The 23,209-nt window shown below is 48.7% G+C and overlaps 1 protein-coding gene across 1 annotated transcript in view; it reads left to right on the forward strand.

Annotated features, from left to right (window-relative positions):
- Positions 1-5,227: 5,227 nt before the first annotated feature.
- The window catches only part of LOC120997565 (hemoglobin heart muscle subunit alpha-type-like), a 29,010-nt gene continuing 11,028 nt past the window's right edge, over positions 5,228-23,209 (forward strand). Inside the window, exon 1 of the mRNA XM_040427657.1 lies at positions 5,228-5,483. Within this exon, the coding sequence (XP_040283591.1) occupies positions 5,389-5,483 (95 nt within the window). The 5' untranslated portion in view covers positions 5,228-5,388. The remainder of the gene's footprint in view (positions 5,484-23,209) is intronic.

Consider the following 23,209-nt stretch of genomic DNA (forward strand, 5'->3'; position numbering starts at 1 on the left):
AGGCGGTCATCTGAGCATAAGGCGGTCATCTGAGCATAGAGCAGTCATCTGAGCATAGACCGGTCATCTGAGCATAGAGCAGTCATCTGAGCATAAGGCGGTCATCTGAGCATAGGGCAGTCATCTGAGCATGGGCGGTCATCTGACCATGGGGCGGTCATCTGAGCATGGGGTGGTCATTGGAGCATGGGGTGGTCATCTGAGCATAGAGCGGTCATCTGAGCATGGGCGGCCATCTGAGCATGGGGCGGTCATCTGAGCATAAGGGTGTCATCTGAGCATAGGGCGGTCATCTGAGCATAAGGGTGTCATCTGAGCATAAGGGTGTCATCTGAGCATAAGGGTGTCATCTGAGCATGGGGCGGTCATCTGAGCATAAGGGTGTCATCTGAGCATGGGGCGGTCATCTGAGAAATCTTGAAACACATTGTGAAAAACAAAGATTGCCAGAAGTCTCACTAAAGCTGTTTACACTACAGGTAGGAAAGGTGGTTTAAATGCACTTTTAAATGTTTGATAACTCAATTGCAGTAATACTGTCATGTGCACGCATATTTGTGTAAACGGATAGCTTGTGGCTCCTGGCAGTCATACGATTTTTTTTTCTGGCTCTTTGTGTCTGTAAGGTTGGCCACCCCTGGGCTAATGCACTTTTTGGGACTATCTTAGCAACGGTACATGCTAGAGAGCTGAGACCCGGTCTAAAACCTACCCGGACACCTGATGTACCTGTCTGCCAAATTTTGTGATTGTAAATGCGACGGTGCGGATTCCTTTAGTAGACATACACTCAGCTTTATATATTAGATACTGTCCTCTGTAGTATATATACAATATACTGTCCTCTGTAGTATATATACAGTATAATGTCCTCTGTAGTGTATATATACAGTATACTTTCCTTTGTAGTGTGTGTATATATACAGTATACTGTCCTCTGTTGTCTATATACACAGTATACTGTCCTCTGTAGTGTATATATACAGTATACTGTCCTCTGTAGTGTATATATACAGTATACTGTCCTCTGTAGTGTATATATACAGTGTATTTTCCTTTGTAGTGTGTGTACATATACAGTATACTGTCCTCTGTAGTGTATATACAGTATAGCGTCCTCTGTAGTATATATATACAGTATACTGTCCTCTGTAGTGTATATATACGGTATACTTTCCTTTGTAGTGTGTGTACATATACAGTATACTGTCCTCTGTTGTCTATATATACTACTCATAAAAAGTTTGGGATATTTGGCTTGTGGATGAAATTTCAGGATCAATGTAAAATGCCCTTTGGCGATGGTGGTGTTACAGTGCGGGCAGGTGGGTCTAGTCAATACAGAACTGCCCTACACTCTGTGAATGGTCCAGTGACAAGCCCATACTACTTGAAGAACATCATTAAGGAGAGTTTCACACGAGCGGCAAGGAACTCCGTCGTAGTTTTATTCCGGCCGCCTCTCGGCATGTTTACAGTGCTGCCGCCGGTACTCCGGCCCGCCCCCATTATAGTCAATGGGGCCGGAGGGGTAGTTCAGGGGCACGCATGCACTAGCGACAGCACGGATCCGACAGGCTGTTCACCCGCCGGAGTTCCTTGCCGCTAGTGTGAAAGTACCTTAATCCAGTCATTGGGCCTATGCATGAACAACACAGGCCTAATTTCATCTTCATGGAGGACAATGCGCCAGCTCATCGAGGTCACATCATTGGGGAACGGCTGCTGGAGACGGGGACCTCAAATGGAGTGGCCTGCACTTTCTCCAGACCTGAATCCCATTGAAAACCTATGGGATCAGCTGAGTCGCCGTGTAGAGGCTCGTAACTCTGTACCCCAGAACGTCAATGACCTGAGGGCCGCCTCTCTAGAAGAGTAGGACGCCATGCCTCAGCAGACAATAAGTCGACTTGTGAACAGCAGGAGACGTCGTTGTCAAGCTGCAATTGATGCTCAAGGCCACAGGACAAGTTCCTGAGACACTGACATTTGTGGCGGTATACCCAGCACTGGTGTCGGCTTGTGTGTCAATAAATTGTTTGAGATGAGGAAATCACTATTGCTGCTGGAGCAGAACTTTTAAAGTTTTCCATAAATTTAACTTGAAAGCCAAATATCCCTAACTTTTTGTGAGTTATATACAGTATTCTGTAGTATATACAGTATATATAGTATACTGCCCTCTGTAGTATATGTATACTGTACTCTGTAGTATATATATACAGAATACTGCCCTCTGGAGTATGTATATATACAGTATACTGTCCTCTTACTAATTACTTAATTACTTTACACAGTTTTGTGTCATCTGCAAAAATAGATTTTTTTTACTGTGCAAGCCTTCTACAAGATCATTAATAAATATATTGAAGAGGATAGGGCCCAGTACTGACCCCTGAGGTACCCCACTAGTGACTGTGATCCCTCCAATACTGAACCCTGTGAAACCCACTAGTGATGGTGAACCACCTTCAATACTGACCCCTAGGGTACCCCATTAGTTATAGTGACCCCTCCAATACTGACCACTGTGGTACTTTACTAGTGATGGTGATCTCTCCAATTCTGACCCCTGTGGTACTCCACTAGTGACAATGACCACTCCAATACTGACCCCTGTGGTACCCCACTAGTGACAGTGACCCAATCTGAGTGTGTACCATTAATAACCACCCTCTGTTTTCTATCACTGAGCCAGTTACTTCCCACCATACAGACATTTTCCCCCAGTCCAAGCATTAAAAGGTCAGAACTTGTGTGTGAGGGAACAAAAAGGACTGGGCAGGATTTGGCGACTATAGATAGGCAGTGGGCGCAGTTAGAAGTGCGGCTAAGTGTAAAGATAGATCTTGTCCCTCCTTCAGCTGTTCAACAGTTGGGAGGTATGATTGCAGCGAGCCCCTGAGGAGCTGGTGCAGAGGATGGGAGTGGTAGTGGCCCTGATAAGGTGCTGTGTCACAATACTCTCCTTTGGGCTTTCATTCCCTGGGGTTTGGTGCAGTGAAAGTGTAGATTGAAGACTCAGGCCAAAAGTGAACGCATAACAGTTTTTTTGTACTGCAAAATATAACTTGTGGCACATCCAGCAGCAATAATTACAAAGGGCAGTTTCTGGCACCAGTTAAGGAGGTATGGCTGCTGGTTGGATGGCAATAGGTTGGCACTACCAAGCATTTGTGGATTTAGGTGTCCACTCTAGTGCAGGCCTAGCAGTGGTTTAGGTAGGTGGTGGTGTCTGAGCTGTTGTCCTTCACCTTTCAGCAGTGTCTGTAAAGCTGTATTTCTCTGATCACTCTGCTGTCTTGTCTCTCAAGCATTTTCTTAAGACAGGATTAAGGTGTTCTCACAGGAGAAGAATATCTGGTCCCTGAGTTTCCCTCACAGGGGAATAAGATATGGTTTCTGGGAGTATGAGCTCTGACGTCTGCTTCCTCACTCCCCACTATCCGAACAGGACACTCTTCTTCTCTAGTTAGGAACTCCCCCTCCTGGCAGGAAACAGGACCAGCCCACTCCTACCAAGAGGGTAGTTAGCCCTGTTCCTACTAACCATTAAATCATCTGCAGGAATAAATAGTATAAACATGAAAATACTGTATATTACATATAAAACACAGCAATTGCAGATATCCCCAGGCCTGGGGTACTGCACGCGCCCTTGATGAAAGTCAGGCCATTCTCAGGCTGCGCTGGTGGTTCCTCCTGGTAGTTCAGCGACAGATGCCCAAAGACACAGATCATGCTGACTCCCTTTCTCCCATTGCTACAGAGACACCAGGTTACGAGCATAAGTGCATAACATACATGACAATACCGAAGCTAGAAACACTGCCTACCAGTTCCTGGGATGCGGTTCCTGGGATTAGGAGCTCTGACATGTACTTCCTCACTCCCCAACTATCAGAACAGGAAAACCCATTCCATCACTCTCTTTCTTCCTGCCAGGAGGAACTCCCCCTCCTGGCAGGAAGTAGGACCAGCCCACTCCTACCAAGAGGGGAGGACCAGGTTTGCTAAGCCCTGTTCCTGCTAACCATTGCCTCCCCTGCTGGAATAAATGGTATAAACATGAAAATACAATACATTACATATAAAACACAGCAATTGCAGATACCCCAAGGTCTGGGGTATTGCATGGTCTTGGATTCCCACTTTAAGAAATGAAAGCAACAAATGATGCCATGCCGGCATATCACGGACCGTTCACGGCCGCGGAACACGGCCGTGTGCATTCGGCCTAATGCAGGGAAATGCTTCCGAAATTTCTCACTTCCTGCTGTCGGCTTCCAGATCCATCAGAACATTTCCTCATGACACTTCGTTCACACTTCGTTTGTTGGTTAAAGGTGAATTGCGTTATGGATTCCGTTATCACGGACCATAACGCATTTCTATGACGGACTCCACTGCATAACGGAAACGGGATGGTTCCGTTTTGCAGCCCATAGACTTCAATTATGACGGAATGAATAGCGGAATGACTCTAAAGGCTTTCCGTTATGCATTCCGTCATAGAATTGCGTTATGGTCCGCGGTAACTGAATCCATAACGCAATTCACCTTTAACCAACAAACGAAGTGAACTAAAATATGAAATTCGCTCATCTCTAACCAGCAGTATCCATCCCATGCGGACATTACCCTATAACACATGGCTGGCAAGAAGGGTCAGTTCACACAACGCATTTATCACTTCAACATTTCTGCAAAATGGCACTTTGTATTTCAAAAACGTGGTGAGAATCTCAATAAACTGCGATCTGACCACATTGTGTGAATAGCACCAAATACTAGATACCTGTCAGCCGAGCTGACAACCATGTATGTGTTCTGACACCTCCAATGAGACAGTAGTGATGTCATATCATGAAAGGGTTAATAACAAGAGTGGCACGATTGGCTGGGGGTCCATGTCACTGCGATCACATGTATGATACCACATGTACTGTACACGTGTAATGATATGTGTCCCATAGACGTACATCACATGTCATATTAATAGAGAAATTACCAATTGCATTGGATATCAGAGACATGTTACATCACACGTGTGCGCACAGCGTCATGTGATCACATACGAATACTTTACAGGTGACATCATTGTGCGTTTTCCGGTCACGTGTAATCATTGCGCACATTTGATCAGCACGGAGACCTGAGCTAATACACATGAGCGTCTTCTCAGATGAAAGGAAGTCTACAAGAGCCACCAGCTGATTGTGTCTGCACTCCAGTCCAGGAGTTGTCAGCCAGGCCAGGTTGTCAGGCTCTCCTGTAGGGCCCCAGGTGTGCTGGATCAGCAGCCATTCCTCCCTATATAAAGGTGATGATGGAGTCTGGGGCCCCTCAGTGCAGATTGGCCCTTGTGCTGGAGCTTCACATCCCAGGATGGCGCTATCAGATGCTGAGCAGGCGGCTTTGGAGCCCTTGTTTGTGAAGATTGACGCTGACGCTGAGAAGATTGGAGGTGAAGCCATGGAGAGGTGAGCGGCAGAGCCAGATAGTCACTGCTACAAGGGGCTGGGAAGGAGGAGCTGATACATTGTTACACCTGGTGCTCCGCCCCCTGCACTACATGCAACAATGTGTCAGATTTGTTTGGAATCTTCCTTTGACATGAGAAACTGTAATCTAGTAACACTGCGTGTCCAGAGAGCAGTTTGTCCATAAGTTCTCTTATTGCATTGTTATTGTGGCTGAGCTGCAGTACCAGACGCATCCTGTGGGTGAGAGTGGTGCTGTCAATGCTAATCCTGCAAAACCCCTTTAGTGTTATACCATGGGAATAGAACCAAGGAGGAAGAAAAAGGGTTGCACAGGATTAGTAAAACATGGCTGTTTCTGTTAAACAGTGCCACCCCTGTCTACAGGCCGTGTGTGATACTGCAGTTCAGTCCTGTTCACTTCAATGGATCTGAACTATAATTACAGACAGGTGTGGTGCTGCTTCTGAATGAAGGTAGCCATCTTTACCTAATACTCAGCCATCCTTAAAGTTGCTCCTGTTTTGTTTGTAGCCCCCTCTACTGTCCTGACCTCTAATTTCCATGGTATATAGGACAACAGTGTCTTTACCCCATGTAACACTGGATCTTCACTTCCTCAGTCTCTTCCAGCAGCATCCAGACACCAAGTCCCACTTCACTCACATGGACGTGACCCCCGGCAGTCAGGATCTGAAGACACATGGAGGGAAGATCATCCACGCCATTAATGATGCCCTCAACCACTATGGAAATCTGCAGGAGAACTTGGCCACACTGCGGGAGATGCACACCAACAAGCTGAAGCTCAGTGTGGACACCATCAAGGTGAGGAGCAGATCTGTCCAGTGGTGTTTAGAAAGTCTGCTGAAAATGGCGCCACTCTTGTCCATGGTTATATGTGGTATTGCAGTTCCTTCTTGATTACGGTCAATGGTGCTGAGCTGCAGAACCAAAGGACAAGAGTGGAGCCCCTTCTGGGTGGGGAAGCAGCTATAATTAACACCCCCCCCCCCCCTACCTTATAAGAATTGTTGTAGTGTTGAGCGTGCACTGACTCCCATCATCCATCCCCAGCTGCTGTGTGGTTGTCTCTTGGAGGTCATCGTCAAACATTTCCCAGATGTGGACAAGTCGGCCTGTGACAAGTTCCTCAATGAGGTTGCCGTTGCCCTGATCTCCAGCTGACCGGGAGGATTCTAATCAGATCTATGTTTGTCTCCTGTAACCAGCGTCTGTCCTCCATGATACTGATGACTGCTCCATGACCCGGGATCTCTTCTCCTGATCTGTAATAAATATTATATTCTTGTACATCCCGTCTCCTGGTATTCTTAGTCTGATCTTCTGTAAAGGGAAACTTGGTTAATCATGGCGTCTACCTCAGTCCAGTAGACTATGGAGCCGGGGAGGAAGGAGTGATGTCACAGGGTGTAAGGCATGGAAGATATAAATGGGGCTGTCTAGTCTCATTTTCTACTATAGGGAGTTTCTTATTCATCACCTTAATTTACCAGTCTTGCACTGGAGGACCTGGTGCCTATGTTACATGTACATCCTATTGATTTTGCTCACATGCTGCAATACTTCACTTCTCCAGTGGTGGTGCTGTAGGGAAATGTGTACTGTCAGGTTCCATCACTGATTGCAGCTGATCAATTAATTTTCATGAGTTTTCTAGCAGTCTTTTTAGTGAGACTCCATCTCCTGTATCTGATGCAAATATGTCCTCCCATGAGGTAACAGGACTGGAGCATCTTTTTCTGGAAATCCTTTATTTTTTTTGTACTCTCCCCCTATAAACAATAGACCAATTTAGAACTGAATGTTACAACTTCTTTGTGTGGCCCGTTCCTAGTCTAATATTCTCCGATCATAGTGTCAGGTTGACAAGGGGTGAGGAAATGCATACGTATCAATTTCTTCATTTCCAGGAAGAACTACAGAGGAATGAGAAGATGCTCTGGACTTGCTACAATGTCTGGTCAATGACCGTTCTGTCGTGTGCTTGGTGTATCCTGGGTTTAGTTGGACTCTGATGTGATGGTGCTGACCCCCAGAGTGGATGGACGTGGCTTTTTCTCTGGTATTTTTTTTGCCAATATTTAAAAAAAAAAAAATCAGAAAAATAGCAGGTCTAGATGGTGAAAGTCTATGGGGAATTGGGAAATGCAGGAGATGTAATTGTTCCTTTCTAGCACAGCACGCTGAAGCTCTGGTGTCGGTTTTCCTTGGGCGCTCTTCTATCCCTTTCTATATGGGGCAAAGATGTAATTTAAAATGTCAGATGGAACTGTGGGAAAAAAGGCAATATTTTGGCAAACCAAGTTAAATGGGCCTAAGGATAGATCCACACGTGTAATTACATGCCAGAGACATACTGTATGCAGATGAATACGATGGTGAATAGTGATGGATGAACATCTGCCGGGACGGTTCGTGAATGCAATCAAATGTTTGCGAACCGCAAGTTCGCGGCGGGTCCCATTCATTTTAATGGCAGGCGAACATGAAAAACCTTCAGCTGATATTTGCAGCCAAGAAATAATGACTAGAAGTGCACAAATAGTCCCACAACATGGACAGTGACATACCAGATGGATTATTCAAATTTGCGATCTCCATTCATTATTTTTTTTCAATGTGAAATATTGGCAATATAATTTCCGCGTACGCGCATCCGCAAATGCACTATATAGGTGCGAAACTGATCTATGGGGCCCCCCAACCTGCCTCCAAGCCCCTACGACCTCCCCCACCCATGGTGTAACTATAGTGTTATGGGCCACAGTGCAAACATTTTTACAAAGAACCGGCAGATTTTCTTACTGAGGGCTCTTTCTGTGCGGCTAATACGCTGCGTGACTGAGTGTGAAGCCCCATTCTGTGAGTGACAACGCGTTTTCGGAGTCAATATACTCCTTTTTCAAGTCTAAAACATCACAAAATTAAAAGGTTGTTTTGTTTTTTTTGTGCAAAAATAAGTTATATATATACACATATAAATAAATATACACATAAATGTGTACACACACAAAAGTCAATAAATATGTGGTTGGGAGGGGTTAAAATTGTACACGCATGTATGGATGTATATAATAAAATGAAGGCAGAAAATAAATATTAATAATAAAGAGTGCATGTATATATACAGTCGGGTCCATAAATATTGGGACATGGACACAATTCTAACATTGCTGGCTCTATACACCACCACAATGGATTTGAAATAAAATGAACAAGATGTGCTTTACTGCTGCAGTAGAAGAGCATGAGCCGGAGAGGAAGGATGTGAGCAGTTCATTGTGGAGTGGGGCTTTTTTTTAAAATTTTATTAAAGCTACAGGGGCAGCACTAATCTCAGGGGGCAACACAGTTGTAGGCACTAAGGGGTAGCACAGCTGTGTGGGGGCAGTAACATAGTTTGTAAGGCTGAAAAGAAGCCCTCCGTCCATCCAGTTCGGCCTGTTATCCTGCAAATTGATCCAGAGGAAGGCCAAAAACCCCAATGAGGTAAAAGCCAATTTTCCTCATTTTAGGGGGAAAAAATTCCTTCCCGACTCCAATCTGGCATCGGAATAACTCCCTGGATCAACGACCCCTCTCTAGTAGCTATAGCCTGTAATATTATTACACTCCAGAAATACATCCAGGCCCCTCCTGAATTCCTTTATTGTACTCACCATCACCACCTCCTCAGGCAGAGAGCTCCATAGTCTCACTGCTCTTACCGTAAAGAATCCTCTTCTATGTTTGTGTATAAACCTTCTTTCCTCCAGACACAGAGGATGTCCCCTCATCACAGTCACAGTCCTGGGGATAAATAGATGATGGAAAAGATCTCTGTACTGACCCCTGATATATTTATACATAGTTATTAGATCTCCCCTCAGTCGTCTTTTCCAGTTATTACTTTAGTTGCCCTCCTCTGAACTCTCTCCAGCTCTGCTATGTCTGCCTTGTTCACATGCAGCTCCTTGCGCCTTCATTTGCGGCTCGCAGAAGAGCGGTGCGGCCAGCGATTACTCTCCTCTCTGCAGCGCATAAGTGAAGCGGTGGAAGGCTGGAACGAGGCGGAAGAGTGGAGGATTCAGAGCGCCGAGAGCGGGCACGTGACTCAGTCACTCACTGCAGCTCCGCCTCCTCCTCCGGCAGAGAAGGCAAAGCTGCAGTGCTTAACCCCGTCACCAGCCGCCGACGTGCCCACCCACGGCCCCACATTCCCCTTATCTAATATTCTCATAATTGTGCATTCTAAGCCTTGTAAAGTATATATTGCTGTAATTTTCATGTTCACCATCGGGTGGCAGCAATGTTAGCAGGGGCCTAGACAGTTTAGTGTTTCTATACTGGAATAGTACATTCCAGTTTAGCTCCCCCCCCCCTCTGTGAGGAGGTGTGGGATGTTCCCACATCCTGCCTCATGGGTGGGGAAGGAAGTTAGAGTTAGTGTGCCAGCCACCCCTGCTAGGGGATAGTGATGGGAAGTTCGGGTCTTTTAGGTGAATCGGTTCATTTGAATCAGCTCATTCAAATGAACCGATTCATGAATCGGATCTTCGGTTCACTTGGTAAGTCAGACTGCTGAGAGCTGACTCGCAAGTGCCAGCCCCTCCCCTCCCCGCCCACCAACCAATCACCGACCAGAGCTGAGGGGGCAAGGCAAGCACAGCACACTAGCAGCTCTGACTCCAGTCCTCGGAGTAGTGCAGGGTCAGGGAGTCTAAATGAATCGAATGAGTCACAAGAATCTAAAGATCCAACTCAGTTAGTGACTCATTCGATTCATTGAGTTAAAAGAGCCGTGAGTCGTCAGCCTGTAGAACAGGTCACACTGAGGCTGTCGGCTCTCGGCTCTTGTTGCAGCAGTGATAAGATTAAGGGACAGAAAGGAGCAGAGAGAGAAGGGACTGATGACACAGAGTTTAGATTACAGGTTGAATTAAATTAACCCTTTAGAATCAAATTGGTTTCTCAGGAGATATATATGTTAAAGGCATCTCATTCAGTAGCTATATAACTACTGAATGAGATGCCTTTAACATATATATATCTCCTGAGAAGCCAATTTGATTCTAAAGGGTTAATTTAATTCAACCTGTAATCTAAACTCTGTGTCATCAGTCCCTTCTCTCTCTGATCCTTTCTGTCCCTTAATCTTATCACTGCTGCAACAAGAGCCGAGAGCCGACAGCCTCAGTGTGACCTGTTCTACAGGCTGACGACTCACGGCTCTTTTAACTCAATGAATCGAATGAGTCACTAACTGAGTTGGATCTTTAGATTCTTGTGACTCATTCGATTCATTTAGACTCCCTGACCCTGCACTACTCCGAGGACTGGAGTCAGAGCTGCTAGTGTGCTGTGCTTGCCTCGCCCCCTCAGCTCTGGTCGGTGATTGGTTGGTGGGCGGGGAGGGGAGGGGCTGGCAGAAGCAGCTCTTCCACTCTAAGATCATATTACTGACTCCTCCCGAGTCCCTCCCTCAGGCTCCTGCTGCCAGCGTGAGGTGGTGAGCTGAGCGTCTGCATTTATTGTCTGCTGTGACTGAGAGCCGTTTCAAACGGATCGGATCATTCAAGTGAATCGACTCCTCCAGTTCACTGAACTGAATCGATTCAAATGAACGATTCGTTCATGAACCGGACATCACTACTAGGGGAAGGCTGTGTGTGTAGGAGCTCCCAGATTTAGGGATTCAAAGCCAGGATCTTGTCTCGGCTGAGACAATTGATCATCATTCTCAGCCTGAGCCTTTCAGCCTCAGCTGGTAGAAGCAAGCAGCCACCTCCAGAACTTCAGGAAGAAGCATACCCTGTGAGCACAACTGTGAGTATCATCCAGAGACCAGGAGAAGCCAAATTCCTCCTCAGCTAGTCAGTCCCCAATACAGCAGAAGATAGTAAGAGCAGAAGATATAAATTCCTGCCACATTACAGAGCCACAAGCAGACGACTTATCCTGCAAAGAGCTCCAGGCACATGATAGAGCAGAAGATATATATTCCTGCCACACATTGCCAATTCCTGCTGGGACTAAAGACTAATGCTGTATCTCGCATGGATGAAAGCTGCATCTATTAAAGACAAGTTTGAACATTATTCCAAGTTTGGATCTCAATTATTGCTGCAAATCCTTCAATTACTCCTACTAGCAACACACTCATTTTATTGCAAATGAGCCAGGGTCCAGGAGTCCAGCCATACCCAGGTAGAAGACACTATTGACACTATTGCCATTATCACACAGAGACATTACACCACTCTGGAATTCCTAACCTGGTAGGTGAGTTACAACACCTTAAAGCGCCCTGTGTTAGTACCCTGCGCACGCTGCAATTGGCGTCACGAACAAAACTATAGACTAGGGAAGAGCGAACCCGAACTGTATAGTTCGGGTTCGTACCGAATTTTGGGGTGTCCGTGACACGGACCCGAACCCGAACATTTTCGTAAAAGTCCGTGTTCGGGTTCGGTGTTCGGCGCTTTCTTGGCGCTTTTTGAAAGGCTGCAAAGCAGCCAATCAACAAGCGTCATACTACTTGCCCCAAGAGGCCATCACAGCCTTGCCTACTATTGGCATGGCTGTGATTGGCCAGTGCAACATGTGACCCAGCCTCTATATAAGCTTGGGTCACGTTGCGCTGCACGTCACTCTGCTGATTGAAGCATAGGGAGAGGTTGCAGCTGCGACGTTAGAGCGAGATTAGGCAGATTAACTCCTCCAAAAGACTTCATTCTGTGATCGATCTGCAGCTGTGGATCATTGAAGTGCTAATATTGACTTGCTCACTTTTTTGAGGCTGCCCAGAGCATTTTTAGATCACTTTTTTCTGGGGTGATCGGCGGCCATTTTGTGACTTGTGGTGCGCCAGCACAAGCTATCACCAAGTGTATTTAACCATCAATAGTGTGGTTATTTTGTGCTATATCCTACATCAGATGCAGGCTGAGCCTGTGTCACCCAAGTGCATTTAACCATCAACAGTCTGGTTTTTTTTTGGCCATATACTACATCAACTGCAGGCTGAGCCTGTGTCACCGAAGTGCATTTAACCATCAACAGTCTGATTATTTTTTGGCCATATACTACATCAACTGCAGGCTGAGCCTGTGTCACCGAAGTGCATTTAACCATCAACAGTCTGTTTTTTTTTTGGCCATATACTACATCAACTGCAGGCTGAGCCTGTGTCACCGAAGTGCATTTAACCATCAACAGTCTTTTTTTTTTTTGGCCATATACTACATCAGCTGCAGGCTGAGCCTGTGTCACCCAAGTGCATTTAACCATCAACAGTCTGGTTTTTTTTTTGGCCATATACTACATCAACTGCAGGCTGAGCCTGTGTCACCGAAGTGCATTTAACCATCAACAGTCTGATTATTTTTTGGCCATATACTACATCAACTGCAGGCTGAGCCTGTGTCACCGAAGTGCATTTAACCATCAACAGTCTGTTTTTTTTTTGGCCATATACTACATCAACTGCAGGCTGAGCCTGTGTCACCGAAGTGCATTTAACCATCAACAGTCTTTTTTTTTTTTGGCCATATACTACATCAGCTGCAGGCTGAGCCTGTGTCACCCAAGTGCATTTAACCAGCAACAGTGTGGTTATTTTTTGGCCATATACTACATCAGGGGCAAGTTGAGCCTGTCACCCAGCGCCTAAAAAATAGACCTGACATTTCTATTCAAGCAAATCTGTACTGTTTTAGCTGGTCAAGTTATTTGTAGTGACCGTAAAAGCACACTTTTTGTTCTGGGTTGAAAAACTATTCCCAAATTTGCCATTCTCAAAATTGTGGTGAACGGGAACAATGAGGAAAACATCTAATAAGGGACGCGGACGTGGACATGGTCGTGGTGGTGTTAGTGGACCCTCTGGTGCTGGGAGAGGACGTGGCCGTTCTGCCACAGCCACACGTCCTAGTGTACCAACTACCTAAGGTCCCAGTAGCCGCCAGAATTTACAGGGATATTTGGTGGGGCCCAATGCCGTTCTAAGGATGGTAAGGCCTGAGCATGTACAGACATTAGTTAATTGGGTGGCCGACAGTGCATCCAGCATGTTCACATTATCTCCCACCCAGTCTTCTGCAGAAAGTGCACAGATGGCGCATGAAAACCAAGCCCATCAGTCTGTCACATCACCCCCATGCATATCAGGGAAACTGTCTGAGCCTCAAGTTATGCAGCAGTCTCTTATGCTGTTTGAAGACTCTGCTGCCAGGGTTTCCCAAGGGCATCCACCTAGCCCTTCACCAGGGGTGGAAGAGATAGAATGCACTAACGCACAACCACTTATGTTTCCTGATGATGAGGACCCCACATGGAATGAAGGTCGTGCCACTGACTTTCAGAGTTCAGAGGAAGAGGCAGTGGTGAGACCGAGCCAACAGCGTAGCAAAAGAGTGAGCAGTGGACAAAATCAGAACACCCGCCGCCAAGAGACTCCACCTGCTACTGACCGCTGCCATCTGGGACCGAGCACCCCAAAGGCAGCTTCAAGGAGTTCCCTGGCATGGCACTTCTTCAAACAATGTGCTGACGACAAGACCCGAGTGGTTTGCACGCTGTGCCATCAGAGCCTGAAGCGAGGCATTAACGTTCTGAACCTTAGCACAACCTGCATGACCAGGCACCTGCATGCAAAGCATGAACTGCAGTGGAGTAAACACCTTAAAAACAAGGAAGTCACTCAGGCTCCCCCTGCTACCTCTTCTGCTGCTGCCGCCTCGGCCTCTTCTGCTGCTGCCGCCGCCTCGGCCTCTTCTGCTGCTGCTGCCGCCGCCTCGGCCTCTTCCTCTGCCTCTGGAGGAACGTTGGCACCTGCCGCCCAGCAAACATGGGATGTACCACCAACACCACCACCTGCGTCACCAAGCATCTCAACCATGTCACACGGCAGCGTTCAGCTCTCCATCTCACAAACATTTGAGAGAAAGCGTAAATTCCCACCTAGCCACCCTCGATCCCTGGCCCTGAATGCCAGCATTTCTAAACTACTGGCCTATGAAATGCTGTCATTTAGGCTGGTGGACACACACAGCTTCAAACAGCTCATGTCACTTGCTGTCCCACAGTATGTTGTTCCCAGCCGCCACTACTTCTCCAAGAGAGCCGTGCCTTCCCTGCACAAACAAGTGTCCGATAAAATCAAGTGTGCACTGCGCAACGCCATCTGTGGCAAGGTCCACCTAACCACAGATACGTGGACCAGTAAGCACGACCAGGGACGCTATATCTCCCTAACTGCACACTGGGTAAATGTAGTGGCGGCTGGGCCCCAGGCGGAGAGCTGTTTGGCGCACGTCCTTCCGCCGCCAAGGATCGCAGGGCAACATTCTTTGCCTCCTGTCTCCTCCTCCTCCTACTCAGCTTCCTCCTCCTCTTCTTCCACCTGCTCATCCAGTCAGCCACACACCTTCACCACCAACTTCAGCACAGCCCGGGGTAAACGTCAGCAGGCCATTCTGAAACTCATATGTTTGGGGGACAGGCCCCACACCGCACAGGAGTTGTGGCAGGGTATAGAACAACAGACCGACGAGTGGTTGCTGCCGGTGAGCCTCAAGCCCGGCCTGGTGGTGTGCGATAATGGGCGAAATCTCGTTGCAGCTCTGGGACTAGCCGGTTTGACGCACATTCCTTGCCTGGTGCATGTGCTGAATTTGGTGGTGCAGAAGTTCATTCGCAACTACCCCGACATGTCAGAGCTGCTGCATAAAGTGCGGGCCGTCTGTTCGCGCTTCCGGCGTTCACACCCTGCCGCTGCTCGCCTGTCTGCGCTACAGCGTAACTTCGGCCTTCCCGCTCACCGCCTCATATGCGACGTACCCACCAGGTGGAACTCCACCTTGCATATGCTGGACAGACTGTGCAAGCAGCAGCAGGCCATAGTGGAGTTTCAGCTGCAGCACGCACGGGTCAGTCGCACTGTGGATCAGACACACTTCACCACCAATGACTGGGCCTCCATGCGAGACCTGTGTGCCCTGTTGCGTTGTTTCAAGTACTCCACCAACATGGCCAGTGGCGATGACGCCGTTATCAGCGTTATAATACCACTTCTATGTCTCCTTGAGAAAACACTTAGGGCGATGATGGAAGAGGAGGTGGCCCAGGAGGAAGAGGAGGAAGAGGGGTCATTTTTAGCACTTTCAGGCCAGTCTCTTCGAAGTGACTCAGAGGGAGGTTTTTTGCAACACCAGAGGCCAGGTACATATGTGGCCAGACAGGGCCCACTACTGGAGGACGAGGAGGACGAGGATGAGGAGGAGGTGGAGGAGGATGAGGATGAAGCATGTTCACAGCGGGGTGGCACCCAAAGCAGCTCGGGCCCATCACTGGTGCGTGACTGGGGGGAAACACAGGACGATGACGATACGCCTCCCACAGAGGACAGCTTGTCCTTACCTCTGGGCAGCCTGGCACACATGAGCGACTACATGCTGCAGTGCCTGCGCAACGACAGCAGAGCTGCCCACATTTTAACGTGTGCGGACTACTGGGTTGCCACCCTGCTGGATCCCCGGTACAAAGACAATGTGCCGTCCTTAATTCCTACACTGGAGCGTGATAGGAAGATGCGCGAGTACAAGCGCACGTTGGTAGACGCGCTACTGAGAGCATTCCCAAATGTCACAGGGGAACCAGTGGAAGCCCAAGGCGAAGGCAGAGGAGGAGCAAGAGGTCACCAACGCAGCTGTGTCACGCCCAGCTCCTCTGAGGGCAGGGTTAGCATGGCAGAGATGTGGAAAAGTTTTGTCACCACGCCACAGCTAACTGCACCACCACCTGATACGGAACGTGTTAGCAGGAGGCAACATTTCACTAACATGGTGGAACAGTACCTGTGCACACCCCTCCACGTACTGACTGATGGTTCGGACCCATTCAACTTCTGGGTCTCCAAATTGTCCACGTGGCCAGAGCTAGCCTTTTATGCCTTGGAGGTGCTGGCCTGCCCGGCGGCCAGCGTTTTGTCTGAACGTGTATTCAGCACGGCAGGGGGCGTCATTACAGACAAACGCAGCCGCCTGTCTACAGCCAATGTGGACAAGCTGACGTTCATAAAAATGAACCAGGCATGGATCCCACAGGACCTGTCCATCCCTTGTGCAGATTAGATATTAACTACCTCCCCTTAACAATATATTATTCTACTCCAGGGCACTTCCTCATTCAATACTATTTTTAGTTTCATTTTACCATTATATTGCGGGGCAACCCAAAGTTGAATGAACCTCTCCTCTGTCTGGGTGCCGGGGCCTAAATGTGTGACAGTGGCCTGTTCCAGTGGTGGGTGACGTGAAGCCTGATTTTCTGCTATGACATGAAGACTTATTCTGTGCTGACATGAAGCCAGATTCTCTGTTACGCGACCTCTCTCCTCTGCCTGGGTGCCTGGGCCTAAATATGTGACAGTGGCCTGTTCCAGTGGTGGGTGACGTGAAGCCTGATTCTCTGCTATGACATGAAGACAGATTCTGTGCTGACATCAGGCCAGATTCTCTGTTACGGGACCTCTCTTCTCTGCCTGGGTGCCTGGGCCTAAATGTGTGACAGTGGCCTGTTCCAGTGGTGGGTGACGTGAAGCCTGATTCTCTGCTATGACATGAAGACAGATTCTGTGCTGACAGCAGGCCAGATTCTCTGTTACGGGACCTCTCTCCTCTGCCTGGGTGCCTGGGCCTAAATGTGTGACAGTGGCCTGTTCCAGTGGTGGGTGACGTGAAGCCTGATTCTCAGCTATGACATGAAGACAGATTCTGTGCTGACATAAGGCCAGATTCTCTGTTACGGGACCTCTCTCCTCTGCCTGGGTGCCTGGGCCTAAATGTGTGACAGTGGCCTGTTCCAGTGGTGGGTGACGTGAAGCCTGATTCTCTGCTATGACATGAAGACTGATTCTGCGCTGACATAAGGCCAGATTCTCTGTTACGGGACCTCTCTCCTCTGCCTGGGTGCCTGGGCCTAAATGAGTGACAGTGGCCTGTTCCAGTGGTGGGTGACGTGAAGCCTGATTCTCTGCTATGACATGAAGACTGATTCTGCGCTGACATAAGGCCAGATTCTCTGTTACGGGACCTCTCTCCTCTGCCTGGGTGCCTGGGCCTAAATGTGTGACAGTGGCCTGTTCCAGTGGTGGGTGACGTGAAGCCTGATTCTCTGCTATGACATGAAGACAGATTCTGCGCTGACATAAGGCCAGATTCTCTGTTACGGGACCGCTCTCCTCTGTCTGGGTGCCGGGGCCTAAATGTGTGACAGTGGCCTGTTCCAGTGGTGGGTGACGTGAAGCCTGATTCTCTGCTATGACATGAAGACAGATTCTGTGCTGACATAAGGCCAGATTCTCTGTTACGGGACCTCTCTCCTCTGCCTGGGTGCCTGGGCCTAAATGTGTGACAGTGGCCTGTTCCAGTGGTGGGTGACGTGAAGCCTGATTCTCTGCTATGACATGAAGACAGATTCTGTGCTGACATAAGGCCAGATTCTCTGTTACGGGACCTCTCTCCTCTGCCTGGGTGCCTGGGCCTAAATGTGTGACAGTGGCCTGTTCCAGTGGTGGGTGACGTGAAGCCTGATTCTCTGCTATGACATGAAGACTGATTCTGCGCTGACATAAGGCCAGATTCTCTGTTACGGGACCTCTCTCCTCTGCCTGGGTGCCTGGGCCTAAATGTGTGACAGTGGCCTGTTCCAGTGGTGGGTGACGTGAAGCCTGATTCTCTGCTATGACATGAAGACAGATTCTGTGCTGACATCAGGCCAGATTCTCTGTTACGGGACCTCTCTCCTCTGCCTGGGTGCCTGGGCCTAAATGTGTGACAGTGGCCTGTTCCAGTGGTGGCTGACGTGAAGCCTGATTCTCTGCTATGACATGAAGACTGATTCTGTGCTGACATGAAGCCAGATTCTCTGCTATGGCATGAAGAGACTGATTCTGTGCTGATATGAAGCCAGATTCTTTGCTATGGCATGAAGAGACTGATTCTCTGCTGACGTGAAGCCAGATTCTCTGCTATGAGACCTCTGTCCAATTGATATTTGGTCATTTTTATTTTTTTTATTTTTATTTTTATTCATTTCCCTATCCACATTTGTTTGCAGGGGATTTACCTACATGTTTCTGCCTTTTGCAGCCCTCTAGCTCTTTCCTGGGCTGTTTTACAGCCTTTTTAGTGCCCAAAAGTTCGGGTCCCCATTGACTTCAATGGGGTTCGGGACGAAGTTCGGTTCGGGTTCGGATCCCGAACCCGAACATTTCCGTGAAGTTCGGCCGAACTTCTCGAACCCGAACATCCAGGTGTTCGCTCAACTCTACTATAGACTATTATAACCATATCCTGACCCACTGCATAATTTGGCGTCCGATTAACTGTACCACGGTCTGGCTAATTGCAGGCGGTCATCTGAGCATAAGGCTGTCATTTGAGCATAAGGCGGTCATCTAAATATGGGGCGGTCATCTGAGCATAGAGCGGTCATCTGAGCATGAAGCGGTCATCTGAGCATGGGGCGGTCATCTGAGCATAAGGCAGTCATCTCAGCATAGAGCGGTCATCTGAGCATAAGGCAGTCATCTGAGTATAAGGCGGTCATCTGAGCATAGAGCGGTCATCTGAGCATAAGGCGGTTATCTGAGCATAGAGCGGTCATCTGAGTATAAGGCGGTCATCTGAGCATAAGGCGGTCATCTGAGCATAGAGCCGTCATCTGAGTATAAGGCGGTCATTTGAGCATAAGGCGGTGATCTAAACATGAAGCGGTCATCTGAGCATGGAGCGGTCATCTGAGCATAAGGCGGTCATCTGACCATAAGGCGGTCATCTGAGCATAGATCGGTCATCTGAGCATAAGGCAGTCATCTGACCATAAGGCGGTCATCTAAGCATAGAGCGGTCATCTGAGCATAAGGCGGTCATCTGAGTATAAGGCAGTCATCTGAGCATAAGGCGGTCATCTGAGCATAGAGCGGTCATCTGAGCATAAGGCGGTCATTTGACCATAAGGCGGTCATCTAAACATGGGGCGGTGATCTGAGCATAGAGCATTGATCTGAGCATAGAGCAATGATCTGAGCATAGGGCGGTCATCTGAGCATGGGGCGGTCATCTGAGCATAAGGTGGTCATCTGATCATAAGGCGGTCATCTGAGCATAGAGCGGTCATCTGAGCATAAGGCGGTCATCTGAGCACAAGGCGGTCATCTGAGCATAGAGCGGTCATCTGAGCATAAGGCGGTCATCTGAGCATAGAGCGGTCATCTGAGTATAAGGCAGTCATCTGAGCATAGAGTGGTCATCTGAGTATAAGGTGGTCATCTGAGTATAAGGCAGTCATCTGAGTATAGGGCAGTCATCTGAGCATAAGGCGGTTGTAAAGGATCTCCTGACACCCCGACTGCGTACCTCCATTGATGGATGCTCCCAGTGCCTCCCGAGGACTCCAAGCACTCCGCTCTACACCAAAACCACCACAGGAACCAGGAACAGGAACAGCTCTTACGAAAGCTAGGAGTTAAAGCCAGGGGAGTATAGCAAATCTTCAGAGTATAGCAATCCCCACACACATGAGACGTAGGTCTATGTTTAATGTAAAACAAGAACTCTTTATTGAACACACAGCATTGACTTATATACACATGACATACTGTGGACATGACAGCAGCCAATCCTATATAGGTTAAACACAAAACTAACCCTATTCAACAAACACAATGGGCATTGTCTTTGACGCAATTAACTAACACAATGGCATGGTCTGTGACGCAATTAACAAAATACAATTACCAAAACACATTGGGCTCTGCCTGTGATACCATTACCAAACATAATGGGCTAACTTAATCACTCACAGGCAGAAAACACACATTTTTCCCAAAACACAGAAAACACCTCAAAACCCCAAAAATCCCCATAATGTATACATCCATGGATAGCTCTAATCTGGGTGAACAACATATCCAAAAATCACCCAGATCCGAGCAAGGGTTCCCGAATTCCATGGAAGTCACATTTGGCCGACCGTAAGCATGGCTTTCCTGCCCACAACAGTTCCACAGATTAAAGCTGTGCGGCCGGTCTGTCTTCTCCTTCAAAGTTAGTATGGGCCATAATCCTGAGACAAGAGGCAGGCAAACAGGCCCCTCCAAAACCTAGTGGCGAGGTTAGTTTCGCCACACATCTCCCCCTCCCAGGGAAGACTTAACAGATACCTGACCTCACGTCGGTCGGTATCTGAGTTAGTCTGGCAGTCCACCCACAACCAAATACTGAACCTCTTGAATTTGGTAGCCTGTCTCTGTCCAGTGAGTCCACCAAGGTTATGTTGGTAACTGGTACTCCCGGTCTCTGTGTTGCTCCCTGGCTTGGAGTGGAGGTTGCTTTGTGGGCAGGGATCAGCGATACTCTGCCCTGGTGCCAGCGCTACCACAGAAGAAGCCTGGTTGGAGCCTGGTTGTTGGAGGGGGAGACCGACTGTCTCCCCTTTGGATACCCAGCTCTGCTGCTGGAGGGGGAGACCGACTGTCTCCCCTTTGGCTAAACAGCCCAATTGCTGGGGGACAGGACCGACTGTCCCTACCCCCTGTGCTGTAAGTGCAGAGACCACGGTCCCATCTGCACTAATGTGAGGCTTACTGTCTCCCCCTGGTGCGTTAAGCTGCCGCTGGGGAGAGGGGGTAACGAGCTCCTCTCCCATACATACTTCCAGCCGCTGGGGAGGGCGACCGACCATCTCCGCTCCCAATACAGCGTCCTGCTGCTGGGGAAAGGAGACTGGGCTCTCTATTCCCTGCTGGACACTCTGCCGCTGGGGGACAGGACCGACTGTCTCTGCCCCTGTAACTCAGCCTGCCGCTGGGGAATGGAGACTGGGCTCCCAATTCCTAATAAATCACATTGCCGCTGGGGGACAGGACCGACTGTCTCTGCCCCCTGTAACTCAGCCTGCCGCTAGGGAATGGAGACTGGGCTCCCAATTCCCTGCAGGACCGGTGGAGAGACCTCGGTCCCATCTCCAAAAGCCCCCTGGGGTTCTTCCCAGTTAACCTCCACAATATCTTCCCAGCTGAAGAGGTCTGGCTCTGGGTCTGTCACTCTGCTCTCCTGCTGAGCCTTCTCACTGGAGTGGAACAGCTGCTGGTAGCCCTGTTCCAGCTCCATCTCCTGGGTCACCAGGTGGACAAGGTCCCGCTCAATCTCATGAGTGTCGTCCCAGTCATACCTGCTCTCCCTCTATTCCAAGAGATCACGGAACCGGGCTTGTGTAGGGCTCCCAATCTCCAGCTCTGAAAAAGTCTCCCATAACAAGCCAGGACCATCAAACTCCTCTCCCTCTGGCTTGTCATGCTCAGCTGTCCTGGGTAGGTACTGTGCCCCATACCACCAGAGCGCCTGGTAGGCATCTTCCAGCCACAGCTCCTGCCATGCGAGATTTTCCAATTTCTTTACCCATTCCTCCCAAGGCTGCTCTCCCAGAAAGGGCATCCGCAGGGCTACTCGCTTCTGCAACCGCTGGTCTTCCGTGGGGAGTCTCTCGTCCCGCATATACTCCACAATACCCAGTGCCTGGTACCAGATGCCTTTGCGGACTGCATCTCGGTCATCTATGACACCCTCATCGTACTCCACTGCTGTTTCCATTCTGGTGCTGTCAGGGTCGCCCTACTAGGGCAGTCATCTGAGCATAAGGAGGTCATCTGAGCATAAGGCGGTCACCTGAGCATAGAGCGGTCATCTGAGTATAAGGCAGTCATCTGAGTATAGGGCGGTCATCTGAGCATAAGGCGGTCATCTGAGCATAAGGCGGTCATCTGAGCATGGGCGGTCATCTGAGCATAGAGCGGTCATCTGAGCATAGGGCAGTCATCTGAGTCTATAGGGCGGTCATCTGAGCATAAGGCAGTCATCTGAGCATAAGGCAGTCATCTGAGCATAGAGCGGTCATCTGAGTATAAGGCAGTCATCTGAGTATAGGGCAGTCATCTGAGCATAAGGCGGTCATCTGAGCATGGGCGGTCATCTGAGCATAGAGCGGTCATCTGAGAATAATGCGGTCATCTGAGCATAAGGCGGTCATCTGAGTATAAGGCAGTCATCTGAGCATAAGGCGGTCATCTGAGCATAAGGCGGTCATCTGAGCATAAGGCGGTCATCTGAGCATGGGCGGTCATCTGAGCATAGAGCGGTCATCTGAGCATAGAGCGGTCATCTGAGTATAGGGCAGTCATCTGAGTATAGGGCAGTCATCTGAGCATAAGGCAGTCATCTGAGCATAAGGCGGTCATCTGAGCATAGAGCGGTCATCTGAGTATAAGGCAGTCATCTGAGTATAGGGCAGTCATCTGAGCATAAGGCGGTCATCTCAGTATAAGGCGGTCATCTGAGCATAGACCAGTCATCTGAGCATAGACCAGTCATCTGAACATGGGGTGGTCATCTGAGCATAGAGCAGTCATCTGAGCATAAGGCGTCATCTGAGCATAAGGCAGTCATCTGAGCATGGGCGGTCATCTGACCATGGGGCGGTCATCTGAGCATGGGGTGGTCATTGGAGCATGGGGTGGTCATCTGAGCATATGTAGTGTACGGGAACTGTAATGCCCGTCACTACAAAAGGGTCACTTGGTGTGCTGTCGTCCCCCCTTATTTATGGGGAAGTTGGTATATGTCATCTTTATAAAATGTCATGTAATGTAATGCTATGTATTT

Source organism: Bufo bufo, chromosome 4, assembly GCF_905171765.1.
Source record: "Bufo bufo chromosome 4, aBufBuf1.1, whole genome shotgun sequence".
Lineage (NCBI taxonomy): Eukaryota > Metazoa > Chordata > Amphibia > Anura > Bufonidae > Bufo > Bufo bufo.